This window comes from Pituophis catenifer, unplaced genomic scaffold (assembly GCF_029215685.1).
Source record: "Pituophis catenifer annectens isolate HBS135680 unplaced genomic scaffold, rPitCat1.0.hap2 SCAF_4, whole genome shotgun sequence".
NCBI lineage: Eukaryota > Metazoa > Chordata > Lepidosauria > Squamata > Colubridae > Pituophis > Pituophis catenifer.
Window position 1 is genome coordinate 111,164,581 of NW_027256884.1, and position 21,273 is coordinate 111,185,853.

At 38.2% G+C, this 21,273-nt stretch overlaps 1 protein-coding gene across 1 annotated transcript in view; it reads right to left on the bottom strand.

Annotated features, from left to right (window-relative positions):
* PARP4 (poly(ADP-ribose) polymerase family member 4) overlaps positions 1-21,273 on the bottom strand; it is a 52,211-nt gene that overhangs the window by 18,573 nt on the left and 12,365 nt on the right. The window contains exons 9-24 of the mRNA XM_070943922.1: positions 20,277-20,434; positions 17,916-18,053; positions 16,311-16,406; positions 14,723-14,909; positions 14,129-14,285; positions 12,413-12,537; positions 11,882-12,013; positions 10,961-11,047; positions 8,620-8,784; positions 8,083-8,126; positions 6,368-6,449; positions 5,217-5,354; positions 3,598-3,793; positions 2,490-2,560; positions 2,124-2,311; positions 622-721 (exon numbers count right to left, since the gene is read on the bottom strand). Of these exons, the coding sequence (XP_070800023.1) occupies positions 622-721; positions 2,124-2,311; positions 2,490-2,560; positions 3,598-3,793; positions 5,217-5,354; positions 6,368-6,449; positions 8,083-8,126; positions 8,620-8,784; positions 10,961-11,047; positions 11,882-12,013; positions 12,413-12,537; positions 14,129-14,285; positions 14,723-14,909; positions 16,311-16,406; positions 17,916-18,053; positions 20,277-20,434 (2,064 nt within the window). The remainder of the gene's footprint in view (positions 1-621; positions 722-2,123; positions 2,312-2,489; positions 2,561-3,597; positions 3,794-5,216; positions 5,355-6,367; positions 6,450-8,082; positions 8,127-8,619; positions 8,785-10,960; positions 11,048-11,881; positions 12,014-12,412; positions 12,538-14,128; positions 14,286-14,722; positions 14,910-16,310; positions 16,407-17,915; positions 18,054-20,276; positions 20,435-21,273) is intronic.

Consider the following 21,273-nt stretch of genomic DNA (forward strand, 5'->3'; position numbering starts at 1 on the left):
GGGAAAACCTCTGGTAGCAAAAAATGTCAGAATGCCCTTGTGTTCCCATCAAGAGATGTTTATTTATTTGTACCCTTTTTTGTCCTAGCTTCAGATAGTAGATATGGAGTTCTCCTGTCATCTTATACACACAACAACTGTGTGAAAGAGACTGGGCTGAACTGCAATAGAGTAATAATGTCTTGGTGCTTTGAAACTGGTGTTTTTAAAATAAGAAATGCTAATATTATTTTCAAGCAACAATGCAAATACACTTAATGATGTAGAAATATAAAATTAGGGTTGCAATTAATTTCATTTTTTTTGCATGAAGAGGGTTGATATATTATTGCATTCCAGAGTTGTGCTATTCTGGATGGGACACTGATGATTGGCTGGAAGAAGAGCAAGATTTGGCTTATGATGTTCCTGCCTGTCCTCTGACTTTGAAGGACTGACATTAAAATGATAGCCAGTTGCCTCTGAAGAAATGATAGTAGGTTGCCTTCAAATTAGTCTGTGGGGCTAGGGAAAGGAAACATTGTACTATGGAAGCGTCCTGAAAAGTAAGTAATTATATTAAGTAATGCAACCCATTCCCCAGCTGATTGCTGCTTATAAAAAATACTAAAATATACTTGCCTTTCTCTCCCAGTTATATTTTGATTTCACATCGAAATATTCAAAAGCTCCAGCTCCATAGTGGGATAAAGCTCTCAGCATATGACGATTTGCTGTAGGACTAAGAAGATTTGTAAAGATTTACAATATATAAAAATCTGGAATAGAGAATCAATCTGACCAGAAAAACACTGACTGTGAGAGGGATCTTGGAGTCCTAGTGGACAATCATTTAAATATGAGCCAGCAGTGTGCTATAGCTGCCAAAAAAGCCAACACAGTTCTAGGCTGCATAAAGAGAGGGATAGAATCAAGATCAAGTGAAGTGTTAATACCACTTTATAATGCCTTGGTAAGGCCACACTTGGAATACTGCATCCAGTTTTGGTCACTACAATGTAAAAAAGATGTTGAAACTCTAGAAAGAGTGCAGAGAAGAGCAACAAAGATGATTAGGGCACTGGAGGCTAAAACATATAAAGAACAGTTGCAGGAACTGGGTATGTCTAGTTTAATGAAAAGAAGGACTAGGGGAGACATGATAGCAGTGTTCTGATATCTCAGGGCTGCCATAAAGAAGAGGGAGTCAAGCTATTCTCCAAATAGAGAATAGGACAAGAAGCAATGGGTGGAAACTAATCAAGGAGAGAAGCAACTTAGAACTAAGGAGAAATTTCCTGACAGTTAAAACAATTAATCAGTGGAACAATTTGCCTCCAGAAGTTGTAAATGCTCCAACACTGGGACTTTTTAAAAAGAGATTGGATAACCATTTGTCTGAAGTGGTGTAGGATTTCCTGCCTAAGCAGGGGGTTGGACTGGAAGACCTCCAAGGTCCCTTCCAACTCTGTTATTCTATATTCTAAATTAATGTTATATGCAATATATACTGGGCATACTTGTCTTCTGGTTAAAAAAGGGCTTTTGTTGATCTGTAAAATCTCTATTGTTGCCCTATAGCAAGGGTGTCAAACTCAAGGCCCAGGGGCCGGATCCAGCCCTGGGGATGCTTAGAGCTGGCCCAAGGGGCCATCCTGGAAAAAGCAAAGGACCGGCCCATGGTGCTTCTGCCAGCGAACATGGAGCTCGGGAAGGCCACCTGCGCCCCCCCCCCCCGAGCTCCGTTTTCACTAGCAGAGGGTTGCAGAAGGCCGTCTCAGATGAAAACAGAGCTCGGGAGCCTGCTTTTGCTGGCAGAGTGCTCAGGTCACCACAGGCGCCTCCATGAGTGACATCGAGCTGGCCACACACACCCCTGCCCCCCTGAAGTCAAACACAACCTTGATGCGGCCCTCAAGGAAATCAAGTTTGCCCTATAGCAATGTTTCTCAACCTCAGCAACTTTAAAATGCGTAGATTTCAATTCTCAGACTAGTTAGGGGATGCTGTTTGGAGAATTCTGACAGCTGAATCCCACATATCTTAAGACTGTTGAGACACAGGAACACTGCCCTATAATTTGTCAGGTCAAATATGCTTTGTAATTCTGTTCGGATGTCACTTTTCACCTACTTTGCACTTACCCCACTCCACATGTAAATATTCGGGTGTGCAGTACATTTTTCTTCAACACTTGCAGGGTCATGCCTTCATTCTGAATATGTCCATCAGATATAAAAATAATATTGCGCTTGCTTTTAGTAGGGTAAAGCAAACTCAGATAACGCAGTACCTTCCATAAGTTTGAATCTCCCATTGTAGCTGTAGCTGACTAAAAATTAAAAATAAAAGCTAAATTAAGACCATCCTCTCCCAGATGTGTCAAACCTCAAGTCCCATAACAGACCATAATTGGAACTTTAAGATTGTAATTTTATGGAACTATATCCCAGCCTTGGGATACTAGACAATTGGTATTCAAAGGCATCCTTCTCTAATAACACACTTACTGTGATAAATTCTTTCAAAGCTATGGAATCCATAGAAGAATCATCAATATTGGAACAAAGTTCTACAAAATCTATAGAGGGACAAAAAGTGTTACATATATCAATATAGAAATAATATATCTTTATTAGACATGTTATAATAATTACAGCTGCAAAAATCAGAGCATAATCCCATAATTTAGAAGTAAATTTCATTGATAATAGAGCTTAATCCTAGGTAATGGTAGGATGATCAAATGAGGATTCTGCAAAATCTGCATGGAAACTGGACAGAGCTCTAAAGAATATTTTATTTTTTTATTTTTATTATTTATTAAATTTATATTGCCGCCTATAAGCCCATGGCGACTCAAGGTGGTTTACAGAGTATAAAAACCACATTTAAAAAACAGTAAAACTCATACAAAATCAAATAAATTAATGTAATAAAATCACCCACCTCCCACCGCAGCAACAGCCAATCACACGAGCCATTTAATGGGCTCCATCCCGCTCTGGGTTCCCCAGGCCCACTGGCAGAACCAGGTCTTTAGCGCCTTCCAGAAGAGAATTAGAGTGGGGGCCATTCTAATCTCTGGGGGAATGATGTTCCAGAGAGTGGGAGCCACCATGGAGAAGGCTCTTCTTCTGGGTCCCACCAGGTGTATCTCCCTCGGGGATGGGACCCACAGCATTCCCCTGCCTCCCTTATATGGTAGTCTTCAACTTACAAGCACAGTTGAGCCCAAAATTTCTGTTGCTAAGCAAGACAGTTGTTAAGTGAGCTTTGTGACCCTTCTTGCCCCAATGGTTAAGTGAATCACTGCAGTTGTTAAATTAGTAACATGGTTGCTAAGTGAATCTGGCTTCCCCATTGACTTTACTTGTCAGAAGATCACATAAAGTGATCACTTGACCCTGGTACACTGCAATCATTATAAACACATGCCAGTTGCCAACCGTCCGAGTTTTGATCATGTGACCATGGGGATACTGCAATGGTCATAAGCATGAAAAAAAAGTCACTTTTCTCAGGGCTATGGTAACTGTGAACGGTCACTAAGTCGAAGACTACCTGTACCAAAGCGAAGAATAGAAAAGTTGACATAATTCCATAAAGAAGTCTTACTTGTCCCAAATTTGAGTACACTTATTTTTCTTGTCAAATGACATGAGTTTAGAGCCTGTAATGCAATCTCCTTGGCTTGCTGGATTGCTGAACCTGCCATGGAATTGGAGCAATCTAGGCAAATGACAGCTTCACCTTGGAGGCTTAAACGATCAAATGGAACTTCAAACTCTGGTTGAAATACAAGCATACAGGCCTAAAAGGAAGGAAATGGGGGTGGGTGGGGGAGAGATATCAACCAAAATATGACAAGGAGATGTCAGCCAAGGCAGAAGACTCATCACAGGTCACAAAATCTGGCATTTGTTGTGGTTCAGAGATAGACAAGTGATTTGTCAAAACTCTGCCTTGGACTGTCACAAATTCAGCATCCTGAAAATTTATCTGAATTCAGGAAGTCCTCAATTTACAACCACAATTAGGACCGGTTGTAACTCATTGTGGTTGTAAATTGGGGCACCAGATGACTAGACTTGAGTTTTCGACCGCTTTTACCATGGTTGTTAAATGAATCATATGGTGATAAATCTGAATCCACTCTCCCAAATGAGTGGGGTTTTTTGCCAGCAAAAAAAATGCTGGAAACCAGCAAAAAGCATTGCAAATCACAATAGTTTAACCATGGGTTGCTGCAACTGGTCGTAAATGTGAGCCAGTTGCCAAGTGCCTGAAATGCATTCACACGAACACATATAAAATGACACATTTTTGGTAACTGGAAATGCTTTTGCAAGCCATAAAGATCCTTTCCGAAGCCATTGTAAGTCCAAATAGTCATTTAATGAACAGTCATAAATCAAGGACTACTTGTATGCAATTGAAATAGGCAATACATGGAGGGCTGGTGACTTAACTAATACTGCCTCGCTTATTGTTGTACAGTATACCAGTTGCCTAGGAATTCTTGGAGGGAATTAAGAGTTTCTTGCAGACGGCACTGTATCCAAGCTGGACTTACAGATTTTTCTAATCAGTAAAAAGCAAGCCATACAGACAGTCCTCGATTTACGACCGCAATGGGGCCCAGAATTTATGTTGCTGAATGAGAAATTTGTTAAGAGAGTTTTGTCCCATTTCATGACTTTCCTTGCCATCTTTCTTAAATGAATCACTGCTGTCATTAAATTAGTAACACTTGTTGTTGTTACTGGTTGTTAAGTGAATCTGGCTTCCCCACTGACTTCCTTTGTCAGAAGATCGCAAAAGATGCTCGCATGACCCCGGGACATTGCAACCATAACAAATATGAACCAATTGTTAAGCATCCAAATATAAATCACGTGACAGTTGGGATGCTGCAACGGTCATAAGTGTGAAAAATGGTTGCAAGTCATTTTTTTTTCAGTGCTGCTGTAACTTCAAACTGTCACTAAATGAACTCTAGTAAGCCGAGGACTACCTGTATTGAAGACATATCAGATTTTCATCAGGGAGACTATCAGCAAAGAAAGGGATTGTTCCTCTGACTTTACTAATTATCATTCTGTCACACACACACCCTTCAAATACATACAAACTTTTAAATGCAAATACATACTAAATAAAATGTCTAATTTGGTCCTAAAAGCAGACACAATTATATATCATAATATATTTTAAAATAATTTTTAAAAAATCACCTCGCTATTTTCATCTGGATGTTTTTCTACCCACATTCTGGGCAAATATACATCACCAATCAGGATTTCCATTGAAAAGCCACCGGCGTCCAAGAAACTGCCTTCAGTTGTAGAAACCACTGCTTTGCAGTCTGTTTTCTAAATTAAGGGAATATGCAAGAAAGAAAAAGAAAAAACGCTATAAGACAATCTGAATTATTGCAACCTGATCTTTTCAGACATATCTTGTCTACCTACGGGCACTGATAAAAGTGCGTGAGCACAAAATCTTTCAAAATAAGATTTTACAATCCTGAAATCTTGTTCTCTATTCTCACTTTATACTTCTCCACCCACATACTTGACGTAGTAGGGATTATTTCCCTTTAGATTTTCACTTCATTTTTTAAAAATTCTACAAACACTAGAGCAATGTTTTTCGAACAGTTCTAGTTCCGTGATGGTGAACCTATGTCACGTGTGCCCAAAGTGGCACACCGAGCCATGTCGCCTGGCATGTGTGGAGTCGCCCGTTCCTCTTCCAGGTTTCTGGTGTGCATGCGCATGTGATGATCAGCTGGCCTTTGTGCATGCGGCAGTTCCGGAAACTGGAAGAACTTGTCTGTGAGCCGGGAATGGGGCTTCTTCGAACTTTGGAATTGGGAGCGTCCAGAAAGAAGGAGGACCAATGGGAATTCTGACTTCTGAAGTGCTCCCTTTTTGGCACTCAGTGCCAAAAAGATTCAACCATCACTGGTCTAGTTGATTCATTTGATGGGGTTCCATGAGAAAGTAAGAGCAAATAAGAAAAATATTTGCTTGAACACAGCCAATTTTCTATCACTGCAGCACTTTCAGTAACTACCCTTTTGATTATTAATTCTAGGAAATTTAATAATGGGTTCTGCAGCCTGAGAAAGTTTGAAAGCTTCTGCTCTAGAGTGCCCCGCAAGCTTGTTGATATCTTTCTCTTGTGAAAAGGTGACAATAATTTAGCAACAACTTTCAAAGTCTAACCTTGGAAGCAAAAGGAATTATGCCTAATACAAAACACTGTGCAGTAATGCCAGACAAGGATTTATTTTGATGAAATTGTGCACAGCCTGGTTTAGAAACCTTCATAGTTTTTCAAGCTATTTATACATTAATGTTGCATTAAGCAATGTACTTACCTTTATTTTAAGCTGATGTGTCCAACTACTAATGTTATTGATTTTGAAGGGCATTTCAATAGACATTTCTAAGCTGAACACTCTGTCATAAGATAAAGAGAATCCACATACAGTTTAGGATGCAGCTAGACATAACACAAACTTAGATAAGTAGGCAGATTTTTTTTTAAAAAAATAATCAATTAGAGTAGACTAGAATAACAGAGTTGGAAGGGACCTTGGAGGTCTTCTAGTCCAACCCCCTGCTTAGGCAGGAAACCCTACACCACTTCAAACAAATGTTTATCCAACATCTTCTTAAAAACTTCCAGTGTTGGAGCATTCACAACCTCTAGAGGCAAGTTGTTCCACTGATTAATTGTTCTAACTGTCAGGAAATTTCTCCTTAGTTCTAAGTTGCTTCTCTCCTTGATTAGTTTCCACCCTTTGCTTCTTGTTCTACCCTCAGGTACCTTCAATTAAATGACCTTGATATGAAAAGTGAGCAGCCACATCATGTAACTGTTTATGTTTTGGAGAGAAATTATGGGCTGTCGGAAAGATGAAAGTTGACAATGGTAAACCACTTCTATAATATACCAAGGAAAGTTAAGGGATGTTAAGGGATTTTAGGGAAGATACAAAATGTTAATAAAAGCTGAGATGCTCAGGTAAATAATTAAGCAGATTAATTAAGCAGATATCCCCATTCAAAGAAACAGATTTTGGGTCGCAATAAAAGGCAGGTTTTTTATATTCATTATTATATTTTCAATAGCAGGGTGTCATTTGGATTTTTTTTTTCTTTTAGGAAAAAAGCATTATTCAATCATTCAGTCAGTCTGTCTACCCATCTAGTTACCCATTCACCTAGCCTTCAGAACAGGGGTATCAAACTCGATTTCATTGAGGACTGCATCAGGGTTGTGTTTGACCTCGGGGAGCTGGGATGGGCATGGCCAGGGTGGGGGTGGCCAGCTCGACGTCACTTGTGTTGGGGGCACCTGTGGTGACCCGAGTGCTCTGCCAGTGAAAGCGGACTCCCAAGCTCCGTTTTCGGCTTTGACGGCCGCCTGCAACTCTCCCATTTTCGCTGGCAGAGGCACTGCGGGTTGGTCCTTCACTGTTTCCAGGGCGGCCCCGCAGGCCAGATCTAAGCACTCTGCAGGCCGGATCTAGCCTGCAGGCCTTGAGTTTGACACCCCTGCTTCAGAACAATCGTAAGATGAGTGCCACGTCTCATGATGTTTCTGAATGGTAGAAAGGCTGGAAAGCAGCTCGAATCTTCGGGATGTGAGCTTCTTTCCCCCAGCTCACTGCCGGAGTTCTCTTCTGCGCAGGGGGTGGTGGGAAACTCCAATATTGGGCTGGAGAAAAGTTTGCATCTTAAAGATCTTCCTTTGTCCAGCTCTCTCCCCCAAGTACATGGAGGCGATGGGAAATCATCAGCAGCTTGCAACTTTTCCTGCTGGCTTCCCCACTGACTTTTTGGAGAAGCCAGCAGAGAAGATTACAAATGGAAATCACATGATCGTAGGATGCTTGGCAACCGGTCATAGGTGTGAAGAGGTTCCAAGCACCTGAAATGTGATCACTGATTGCAGGGGTGGTGCGACAATGATAACTTTAAGGCTGGGTCATAAGTAATTTTTCCCGAGTCCCTAGTAACCTTGAGGACTACCTCTACCTAAGTTTTAACCTACAAATAAGAAAACTGTGGCAGTTCACCAACTCACCTTTTTGCTTCTGTTTGTCTAATGCAAACTTTCCTTACTGAGTCCTGGTCAAAAGATAAAGATATGAAACATCATGCTCTGGAAGATAACATTCATCTTGGCAAGGGTATATTAGTAAAACATTTTCCTTCTTTAATTGATTACTTTGGATTTTCCAATACAAGAGAGTGTTATCAGAAAAGGTGATATTCAATAAATGTGGCAACCCTGAAGCCTCAAAGATTACATTGAATAAATCAATAAATTACATTAATTTAGGGCCTCTTCAAAGTCACATTCCTCCTGTTAAGCATATTAAATCCATAACAAAGTGAACTATTATAAAGATAATTTGCTTCTGGTTATAAATGCAAAGCATTTAATTAAGCACAATAGGGCTCTGGCCATATAATTTTGACACTTTATAGCAGTCAACCATGTCTCCTTCAATAAGTCTCCTTATTCTCCTTCAGAATAAATGAGTTCGAATGGCATTCCATTAAACCAGAAGCTCATTAGCAACATTAATTAGCAATGTCTTAGTAAAAGCATACCGACCTGCGTGTTTTCATGTAATGCTTTGTCTTGTTGCCAAGGAGCTACAGCCGCTGGCAAGTGAAAGCAAAGATTCCCATTTTCGTAACTGAGCTCCGTGATATAGGTGATCTTGATGAGCACTTTTGTTGAAGGCGGCAAGTTTCCAACAGAAACAGTAAAAATGTCCTGTGAAATAATGTTTCAGTTGCTTACAAAAATATGATCTTAGAAATAATAGTACAGGGAATAGTACTGGACAGTAAATGTTATGAATGAAATGTAGTTTGCAAGCAAAAGGCCTTAGGTTTAATTCCCTGCCATCTTAAAGTAGGGCAGAGGAAAATCTCTTTCTAAAAATCTGGAGTACTGTTGCTATTGATTGGCCACTGATAACCTAGAACACGGGTGTCAAACTTGCCATGTCACGTGACGTTTTGTGACATTTTTCCCCATTTGCAGAGCTGGGCTGGGAGTAGCCTGCGCGTGACGCATCCAGCCCGCAGGCCACCAGTTTGATACCCCTGACCTGACCTAGAACAACCAACATTCTACCTGAAATCCCATGTTGCACAGTTTGCTTAATTGTGCCTTACAATAAACATTTATGGATGGGTTTACATAGTGTACAGGCCATAAACTATTGTTTACAAACCCAAAGGATCAAACAATAAAACTTTTGATTTGATATAAGGCAGCTTCTTTAGTTTTAACCCTGAAATCTATTTAATGGTGAAGAAAAAGATTACCAGGAATGACTTATACCTTATTTTAGATCTACGCAGAAGTTCAAGCTCATGTAGAGAATCAGAGCTGTGACTTCCAGCCTTTTCTGAGGAATCTGCTCTATTATTTGAATGTTATATCTATGCATTTAAAAGGCTAAATAATGGTAACTCAAGCAAAGTTTATTAAACTGAGATGTTTCATTACTCATCCAAGGAAGTTCTTCAGTCAAAATGACAATTTTTCATTAGGCATAGAGAGTCGTTGGAATGAACTAACTCTTGCATTTTGACTGAAGAAGTTGCTTGGATGAGTAACGAAACAACTCAGGCTAATAAACTTTGGTCCAGTTGCCATGTTTTAACCTTTTATATGCTTTTGGTCTGGATGATTGAGTCTACATTTACATAATGTTGGATCTAGTGCTATAAAAAATGAAATGTATGAAAATGTCCATATATACTATAAATATATGGACATATACTATAAGCATTTATACTATAAATCTGATGGCAATCCACATTTGTTTCCAATATATCCAGTGTCATTGAACAGTTGTCTTAAACAGAGAACAATACTTACTCAATGTTTGCATCATCAGAACATTCTCAGAAAACAGACAATCAGCATATGACAAAGGCACATTAACTGCAGAACAGACAGTGACCAGATACATTGTAGTGCCTTGTGAGCTACTTAAGAACCATAGAGAACAAAGCACAAAGGGAAAGACTTCTATAAAGACTTTTTCCTGTGGGCTTTGTGAAAACTGTATTTCAAAATAAAGTGCCTTTGATAATGCCAAATACTTCTTCATGAATTTGGATGTCCCAGAGCTTCTTCTGAACGTATAGGCATATTCTTCTAGGAAGACATGTTGAGCAAGTAGATCTCCCAATAGTATAGTTACTTATTTAAGGAAACTGTACAGAACCTGAGAAAGGTTCCCATGATATTATTTCCGTAAGCTGGCAATAAACAAAATTTATATCCATTCTAAGAAAGCCAGTGTTGCTTTCTGCTGATTCTTTGCCATAAGCAAAAAAAACAGTTTATCTTACTCAACTTGGATACTCTTCTATCTTAATAACTGTCTACTGAGTGGACAGTTAATAACACTCTATTGAGTGGAGCTAAATTTATACAGCTATCCCATGATGCCTCTTCTCCTGACCTCTACATCTAGATCAGGGGTGTCAAACTCGATTTCACTGAGGACTGCATCAGGGTTGTGTTTGATCTTGGGAGGCGCAGGTGGGCCTGGCCAGGGTGGGCCTGGCCAACTTGACATCACTCGTGTTGGTGGCGCCTGTGGTGGCCCAAGCGCTCTACCAGCGAAAACGAGCTCCTGAGCTCCGTTTTCGGCTGTGACTGCCTCCTGCAACCCTCTGCCAGCAAAAACGGAGCTCGGGAGGCTCTGCCAGCGAAAACAGAGCTTGGGAGCTCTGCCAGCGAAAACTCCATTTTTGATGGCAGAGGCATCGTGGGCTAGTCCTTTGCTGTTTCCAGGGTCACCATGCGGGCCAGATCTAAGCACCCCGTGGGCCGGATTGAGTTTGCATGAGACTAGTGTAACTTCAGAAAATGGAGTCCAACATGTATTGTCATAAATTGTACAATAAATCTATATATCACCTACCGGTGCATCCTGATCCATCATATAAGCTCCATCTCCTCGACTGATGGCCTCTCTGTATTCCTGATGTGCTTTTTCCTTTTCTTTAACCTATTAACATTGAACAATATACAATACTTATCTTGGTTTGAAAGAAAATAAAAATAAAGAAACACACATCACTATGTCACACTCTGTAATAAACCTCGGGAAGCAAGATATGGGAAGTTGGTGGGCTAACGTATTAAGTGGTTATTTGCATCTCAAAATAAGTTGCTATTTAGAGAATGATTTCATTTTAATCTATTGGGAACAAAGATATAGTAAACTCTTTTCAATCTAATTTAGATGATTCTATCAGAAATGATGTCCTACTCAAATCCTAAGTAGAAGGAGACAACCTCAGAATAAAATAGAGCCCCACAACTCAAAATAAATTCAAGGCCAACATGTAGCAGATGATGTTCAATGTAATATCTTTCTTTCTTATTCTTTTAAATATTTTATAATCAAGAGGGAACTAGCTGTGCGTATACTTTGTTACAGATACCCACTTAATTATTTCTTAGTTTAAAACATTTATTAAGCTTTTCTAGAACAAAACAGTACTTATTCTCATATAAAAATGTAGCTTACTACAAAGTTTACCATTACTGTATCTAGGATCCAAAATTATCATGCTCTACCACTGCTACATTTCCTCTTAAAATACTGGACTGTTCTTTGCAGGATGCAGTTCAAGCTAGCAAAATCAATATATCCAAAGATATTTTTTTTTCTTTCATTGCTTTTTCAAGTAATATCAGGGCCTGGTAGAGTTACCTGGACTGTTAGGATGGTCAAAGAATCCTCCAAGCCAATACTCTGTGTGGTGATTTATCCACCATAACCGTGGCAACAGGAAAAACTAAAATCATTTGCCTTTCTGCGACAGCATCAGCTTACCTCTCCTATTATATGCTTTCCTTTAATGAACGCTTCAAATCCACATACAGCAGCTGTATCATCCAAAGGGAAGACATATTTTGCCTCAATAGGACTCTCTGTTTCATTTTCATATGTCTGAAACACCACAACCTGAAATACAATGCAATAAATGTTATGCATTGGTTTGGACAACACAGAGGTTTCCAATAAAAAGATCCTTATGGATGTGGCTTCCATACCAGGATTAACACTTTCAACATAACCGAACACAGCCCAAAGAAAGAGAATACAGAAAAACAGTCAACCAGTTGTGGCAGAAAATTGTACTTCAGCTGGATATTATATGAAGGTTAATTCCCTGATTTTTTTTTCCATTCCTGTTCTTGGCTCAAAAATTTTGATTTCTGTTCTCATTTTCTGATTTTACACTGAATTTAAAATATGGTAGTAAAAGATTTTTGAAGTATTAAAATTACAATTTTTGAAGAACTAAAAATACAATTTTGAAGAATTTTGAGACACTTCTAGGAAAAACCAAAAGCATTTTACCTCTGCTACAAAGTCTATTATTCTTCCTTTGATTTGAATATCTTTAAGAGGAATTGGATTTCCAGCTCTGTCCAGTAGGCCAGCAGAAATATCATTCAACAGATCACTGCTCGGTACTGTATAATCTAAATGAGACAAGTCAAAAGTACACCCATACTGTAATCAGAGTCTCAAACTAGTGGGCTCTTTAGAGAACATTCTCCCTGCTTTTCCTGGACATTTAATTTTATTTTTCCTGAAAGGTTGCCTCCTTCAACTTCTCCCCTAGTTCCTCACCTCCCAATTTCCTTGCCTTCCTTTCTCCCAAGGACCTTGTCATTTAAATGTGCGTGTGTGTGTGTGTATGTGTGTGTGTGTGTGTGTGTGTGTGTGATGAAATGTGAGTGTCTTCTGGCTTGTGGGTCCTGAACCTGTTCTCAATAGCTCAGCTTTGAAAGCATTACTGTTCAAAGTGGTTCTCAGCATTACATTTATGTAAAGATGACTCTCAAATCTTTGGACTTTAACTTTTAACCCTAAAAAGAAAGAAAAACATCCGTCAATATCACAAGAGGCAGGAAGAGTGTTTATAAATATATATATAAGAACAATAAATTAACTCGTTCTCCCAAAGGATTTGTTCAAGGACAATAGACAGTTAAAATAACCAAACTGTAAGTGCTGGGAACTATGAAACAGATGAAAAATTAGTGAAAAATGCCCTGACCCCCTAGTAGAGGGGCAATTAATCCTCTTGGTATAGGACAAAGCACTCTTCTTGCAGTTAAAATCTCTTTTTCTCTATTTTTTATTGTTCAAGTGGCTGCAAGGTCACAGGCTGGAAAGGGACTTCATTTTCAGCGCTATTTTTTCCTTGTTCAGATGAATTAAAAATAGATGTACTAAGACTTATAGAAGTGCAACACCTATACTTTTAAGTTTGAGACTGCTGAAAACAAAAACAAAATGCAAGTTCAAAAGTCACATTGCTCAGGATTGGCAACCTGTTGGTAAAACTTCAGTATGAATCCTGGTATTCTGTGAAGGTAGCAACATAAAGATAGGAAGCCACTAATAGCCTACAGACATCTCACTGCTGTTCTAGTGAAAAACCCTCTGTATATACCATGTTTTCCCCAAAATAAGACCCTGACTTATATTTTTTTGAACCCCAAAGTGGTTGGCCTTATTTTCGGGGAGGTCTTATTATTTTGGGGCATGTGGAGCAAGACAGGGCACCTATTGCTGTCTTACCTGATTTCCAGCTCTGTCTCCCTAACCCTAACAAGATGAAATTGGGGGGGGGAGGGGAGAGACCAGAGAGCTCAGGGAGGGCTTATTTTTTGGGGGAGGGCTTATTTTAGGGGAAAGGGCTTATTATCAGGGGATGTCTTATTTTTGGGGAAACACGATAGGAAAAAATCATATTCAGAGAAAAGCAGTTTAGAGAATACCTGCATACCATTTAGTTTCACATAACTACTTTCCCTATTTTAAAAATGTAGAGGAAAAGAAGAGGTTTTAGACATGGGCTTAGAGAATATACTTATTACATTATCTGTGGAGATGACAAGAATTAAAAATTGATGTTCATCATTCACATTGTCATATTGTTATATTTTGCATATTTGTGCCAAGTTAGTGCAGATCAAAGATTCAAAAATTTTAAAAATCAGTTTCAGAAAATACCAAGAAAACAGACTTGACTGTTATTGTGGTAGAAAAATGATTTCTCACCCTTAGGCTGGTCATGATCCTCAAAAGAAAGCCTCCGCTCTTCTAATTCAGTCTGAATTATTGGCTGGAATTCTTTAACTATGTCATTATCACATGTATATTGAACCACATATTTGATCTTGACCTGACTGGTTCTGTACACTGCGAATTCATCATCCTTAGTGGAAGAAAACAAAATAAAACATATATTTTAGGAAGCTTACCAGAGCACAAATATAGATACATAAGCTGATCCTGAAGTCCTACTCACAGTTGCAAAAAACCAAGTTAGCTAGAGAAAGTTCAGAATGCTGAAGCATTGTACCAATTTAGCAAACTATTGCTATCCTTATGAACTTTGGTGAACTGCTTCTAGACAAGATGTCACTTGAGGACTTTTGATGAGGATTCATGGCAAACTTGATGGCTCAAAAGACTACCTTCCCTGGAAGTCTATCAGATTTTAAAATTAATAATGGTTAAACTAAAGTAACAGCTTTTACTTTTAGCGACTGACTCTATACTCATTTTTAACATTTTTACCATTAGCTACAATTAGCTTGCCTGTTTTCCTCCTTCTATTCTAGCTTATTCACAACTAACTGGATCAAATACCTCAAAAATAGATTCTTTCTTTTCTGTTCTACGGACTCCATGCACACTATCATGACCTAGTGGTGGTCCTTCACTTGAACAGTACCAGTATTGCTCAGTTTTCCAACAACTTCCAAGTGCTACATCACAAATGAGCAACAGTCGAGTTCCATCTGTTTCACATGGCTTGGAATACTTAACGCTTCTTCTGTTAAAAAGAGAGAAATGTCTGCTTATTCCAAATGCTTTTTTTCATAGCCATCATTTAGATTGCTTTATTTTAGTTAAAGCAAAAAGCCAATTAGCTTGCCAATTGGCCTTGCTGTCTTAACCACATCAGACTGAACCTTTACTGGTTCCGTTTGGACTGTCATGTCTTACACAACAGTTTCTAAAGCAGGGATAGGCAACTTTTTAATGACCAATCCCAAGTAGTTTGAGGAATGTGTTGGGACTGGTAGAAAGAGAAAAGCTTATTTGGTTAATATTTATTAGGTGCATTACACTAGTGTCTCTCACACACATCTTAAATAATCTTTAAAATTAATTATTCTCTCCAATAGACAATGGACCTCCAATAGACCTATTCCCCATTGGCCTTAAGTCAAATGTGAAGCTGATGTAAAGTCAGGGTGACTCCAGCAGGAGAAAATGGGCTTATACCAAGAATTATACTTGCTTTGAAACAGGCAACTGTTCAAAGTTCATTAAAATTTATCTGAATCTAATTGAACAGAGCATAGAATTGAAGCTGGAATTGTTTCTCTTGGGTATCTTTGATGGGAAAATGGGGAAAAAAACTACAATATATAATGTTACATATATTAACAGCAATATATGCTGTTAGAATCGCATATATGATATAGAATCACGATATATGATATAGAATCGCGTTAGCACAGAATTGAAAACAGACCCTCCTCCAGACCAAATGATAATAAGGAAAATCTATGAATGTGCAGAAATGGATAGACTGTCTATGGAAATGAAAGAGAGGGAAGAAACCGAATACTATCAAATCTGGAATAGATAGTATTCCTGGCTTGAGAGCAAACGTAAAACCTAAGGTATAAGTTGTAAAAAATATAATATATAGAATGTAAAATTTATAAGAAATATACGATATCGATCTGTGAGTAGATATTATTATAATTTAAATAAAGATATAACATAGGAGAGTGATGTATATGAATAGAATTTTTGTAAATAGGATTGTTACGAAAGATATTGATACCAATATGGAAAAGCTGTTATAAGTATAAATATGTTTTGTGTTTTAAATGTTGGAAAAATCAATAAATACTATTTAAAAAAAATAAAATAAAATTTATCTGAATCAATTTTGTATTTTTAAATGCATTGGGGTTTAGAACTCCTAGATTTATCTTGTTTGGCGCCTTTTTTGAAATGCAAAGAGCTGTAACCCATCTTGAAGGCATCAGATTGGGAAAATCTGCTCTAGTCCAATGCCAATTCTCTGTTCATTACACCACCGTTTCCCCTAAGTATGTAGGAAAATATACAAATTCATTGCATTTAGTACACAATATTCTAAAAAGAGACACATACACACATCTGTTCTAAAAAAAAAAAAGACTTCAAATGTTACCTTACAGAGTTGCTGAAATAAATGCCACTGCCCAAGTAGTCAAAATCTGTTCTTTCTAAGGCATACTCTTCAGCTACCTTTGGCAAAAGTAGTCCTCTTAAAAAAAATAAAAGATTATCACGTAAAACATATTGAGATACAGAAGCAAATGTTTTTCTATTAGCAAATTAATTTTGATCAGATGTTCTTTTGGAATTGGGTAACTAAGGAAAAAGGAACTAACAGCACATACATGCTCTTTTCCACACTTTCCATCATCACCATCATCATCTGTGAGACTCAAACCACATGTGCTAAATGCATAAGATACACCTGCCTTTCCATTTTTTTTGTTTTAGAGGAAAACATCCATTAAAACTAACATATTCAGGAGAAATTAAAAAAACAAAACAAAATATCCATTGGATTCAATGGATTGAGTCATCACATGTTTAATTAAATTTTATAAAGGAATAAAGCTTGGTTCAGAATGGGAGGATTATAGGAAATCCATTGTTATTTTAAATAATAGTGGTAAGATGGAGTCTAAAGCCTCCTCTCCTAGATGTACTCTGAGTATACACACTCTGATCATTTCCGACCCTTGGGAAAAGAGCTTTGTAATTCTCATTGTCACTAGTCATCTTCTAGGGCAGGGGTCTCCAACCTTGGCAACTTTAAGACTTGTGGATTTCAATTCCCAGAGAATTCTGGAAGTTGAAGTCCACAAGTCTTAAGTTGCCAAGGCTGGAGACCCCTGTTCTAGGGAGTGCCTCACCTGGCATCAACTCTTCTAATTCCAGAGAGATAGGACTCCGCCATCCTGTTACATTTCTGGCAATCAGGTAAAAGTCAAAACAAAAAATCTATAGCTACCTCTTACCTGTATACAGTCAAGGTATGGGATTGGAGCTATTGACTATTCCATCCATGGGAGATAACCCAATCTGGCAAACTATAGACTTTTATAGACAGTTAAACTGTGTTAACAACGACAATACAATTTTAAAGCTTCTTCTGATCTTAAATATAGAATTTGAATATCAATATTTTAAATATATAAATTACAATGTCCTTTGGGGATTGAGAAACTGCAAATGAATGAAACAAGAAAAGAATCCAATAAAACTTATACAAATATCCCAAATATTCCAACTGTTCCAAATTATTTAACAAAATTGTAAAAATACCACAAAGGGCTAGATTCTCAATAAATAAAATGTTTCCTTTAATCATACATGGAAATTAGAGATAACTGTCACCAAAATAAAAGGAATTTAAATGAGATTTTCAGCTAAAGCGTCAGTTCCCATTCCAATAGACACCCCTGGAAAGAAACGTTTCCTCTGTTTCAATTGTTATTTAGACATTCCTTTTTTTCCAGGAAATCACAATTCAATTTAGAAGCTGTTTGGTGATGTTCTCATCCTTTCCACCTTATCCCAAGCTTCGCAGAAGATGTGCACTAGGTATCTCTGAGCTGGCCTAACATATAAGACTGAGGGTTGTTTTTTCATAACACTGTTATTTTGGCCAGTTGCCTTATAGCTATGTCCCATTTAAAGTAAAGCAAAGCAAAGCAAACCTACAAAGTTTCAAGGGATAGAATATAATTCAAGCTGATACCTTGAGAGGATTCCCACAAAGTTGCAAACAGACGATCCATGGAATAAAGATTGAACATTGCCAAGTTTTCCCTCAAACACCATACTTTCAGTTACTCTGCTGACTTTATATATATTCAAAACCTGTATTAGATTTTCACTGCAAGAAAAATAAAAAATAAAATAAATATTCAATACATTTTCATATTTAAAAAATGTATAGCCAGGCCACAGTAATTCCAATTTCAAAATCCCTAATGCCATTGAGGATCCATCTCTTGTAGAACATAAAGATAAGAGAGATTTCCACAAGTAAATAGCCACGACAGGGGCATAACCTTTTCAACAGCAAGGGGGTACACGTGGCTTTTGAGTGCCTGGTTAAGGGCCACATTCTAAAATACAGTGCTGAAGCCAGAATAAACAGTAAATTTCATTTCATTGGATTGTCATTTTCTTTCCTCTCGCCCAATAACAATTTCTATTTAGTAAAAGCTTTTGGACACTTTCAAAACCCAAAAGCTTTAAGCTACCTACAGGTTCCTGACATAATTCAGTTTTGGACCCAGGTGGCAGAAAATCTGTTTTCATTCCACCACTTATTCCAAGTGATTATGAGCAGCCCTTAGAGTGCCTTTCTAATCTGAAAATATGTTAGTTTAACTACTTTCCCCATTTCACACTCCAACTATTGCATTTTTTTTTTTGCTAGTTTGTATTTATTTATGATTCAGGCTTTGTTGCTGTGATTATCATCAAATTCTGACATAAGGAAGAACATGTAAATAATAATAGAAGCAGGGTCCAAATAAAAGAAATCTGCTTCATGGCTTCTCAGTCATAAAATTTAGTAAGTGCATAAGTGAGTAAGACAGTGCATTTACCTGGGTCAGAGTTATTAAAAGAGTCAAAGGAACAGAATTATTAACAAGGGCTGAATAAAGACTAACAGAACATGATAATTCAATATGGGACTTTGCTGAGCAGGAACAGTTAATCTACAATAAGAACTTTCTAGGCAATTAACACATTACTTGTTAAACACAAGGCTTGAGGTTCCACCTTACTTATTTTTTGACTTAACATATTTTCAGACTAAAAAGGATTTTAAGGGCTTCTCATAATCACTTGGCATAATCAACCATAAAAATAATTAAAAACGTTAAAAATGTGGCCTCTGGAGAAAGCAAGGTCATCCTGCAGCACTAGCAATAGAACAATAGAACATGTGAATGACCATGCCCTCTATGGCAGCTATGTTTTGAGAATACCTGTTATGGCTGAGGATTCAGTCTGACACTACTTCAATTGAACCTATGGAATATTAGCATCAGGAGACACCGAGCCAAGAATCACCTGAGGCTGATTGAACATAGACACTACCTGAACAGCTGGAATAGTCAGATGATGAGGTATGACTCTTAAGGCCTTGGACCTAACACATGAGGCACAGAGCAGAACAACAATGCTAAGTGAGGCTTCTTGCCAAATGGAGGGAAAAGTCTTTGTAACTGAAGGCAGCTGGCTGCAGCCTAATTTAAGAAGCAGCCCTGATCCATGATTCTTAGTTGGAAACAACTGTCTGATCTCTGGCTCTTGCATGATGTTCTTGTGTAGGGGTGTCAAACTCAAGGCCTGTGGGCCGAACCTGGCCCCTGGGGTGCTTGGATCTGGCCCGCAGGGCCGCCCTGGAAACAGCAAAGGACTGGCCCATAGTGCCTCTAACAGCAAAAATGGAGCTTGGGAGGGGCATGCGCAGCTGTTCCAGGATTTATTTTCGGCCGCAACAGCCTCCTGAAGCCCTCTGCCAGTGAAAATGGAACTTGGGGGGGCTACAGGAGGCTGTTGTGGCCAAAAACAGGAGCCCATTTTTGCTGGCAGAGCGCTCAGGCCCCCAGAAGCATCCCTGACACGAATGACATCATGCTGGTCATGCCCCCTGGACATGCCCACCCCGGCCCCCCAAGGTCAAACACAATTTTGATGCGGCCCTCAATGAAATCAAGTTTGACATCTACTTATGTAATTCTGACCCCTGGCTTTCTGAATTCAGACTGGATTTTGGACTCCACTTCCACTGAAAGAAAAACCACTCGGGCAAGTTTTCTTCCTCATAGACTTTTGTGTTGATTTATGATCTTCCTTGTCTGCTATTACCTGTTTAACTTTGAAATAAATTGCTAATATCCAAAGCAACTGTGTTCAAGTGTATAACTGAAGCCTGAACCAAGACAATATCTATTAAGTATTTGGAAGATTTCTAATTTTATCTATATGCTCAAAGATATTTCAGATATTACTTAATAGTATTAGAATATCATAAAGAAAAAATGGAACTTGCACAATACAAATCCTGAAATCTCATACCAAAATGAAAAGTTACCTGGTGTTTTGTTCCAGCAAGTGTTTAACATTGTTAAACTCTTCACTTTCCACATCTAGAGCATCAATCCTGCATCTCAAAGCCCGATACTTAGAAAGGGATGACGGGTTAAGAACTGACATATTTATTTCACTAATATTCAGCATATCTCTAATCAGCTGTAAAAGCAAGATGGAATCCAGAGTTATTACATTTCTTTGACAAAGAAAAGCCTACTTATCAAGTAATTAAAATATTTATTCTACTCTTTGCCCTTAGAAAACCAAAAAGTATGAAGTAAGGCAGCGTAGCTGCTTGGAGTCTTCAGAACAGTATCAATAAAGGACCCTTAAATTATGATTTTATAGGTCTCCGTGATATAGGCGGAAGTAATAAAGTAGTTTCATTTTAACAAGTTAATGGACCAGAATCTTACAGAATGCTAAATTAATGGCCCACTTTTTAAAGCGATGAGTAATTCACCTAAAAATTAAGTGAATGTCCTGATGCCCCATAAAATGTATAATAAGAGCTGGGTTTCAACTTGTGTATGTTGCAGTGTAATATATGGGAATATATGACTTATGTTTTGGGTATATTCCTGCAAAGACATCATTTTAGGTTAATGTTAGTAAGAATGTAAAGCACCGAAAATTGCTTATGATGGACAGTCTTATAAATATTTTTTTTTAAATTAAGGTATTGGAACAATAAGGGTTAGCAATGTGACTGTAATGTTAAACTATATCTGCAAAATTTGGAATCAATCAAAATATAAATCTGAACCAATAGGGAATAAAAGCTTTTTGAGTGTTAAATATAAAGGACTGGGCTTCAATCACATTGTTGCAAGCCACCGTCCTGAGATTTTTTTAACCTCCTAGGATAGGGGTGTCAAATTTGTGTTGTCAGGGCAGCATCACATGACTTATCAGACTTTTTCCCCCTTCACTAAACTGGGTGTGGGCGGGGCCAGCATGTGATGCATCTGGCCCGCGGGCTGCAAGTTTGACAGCAC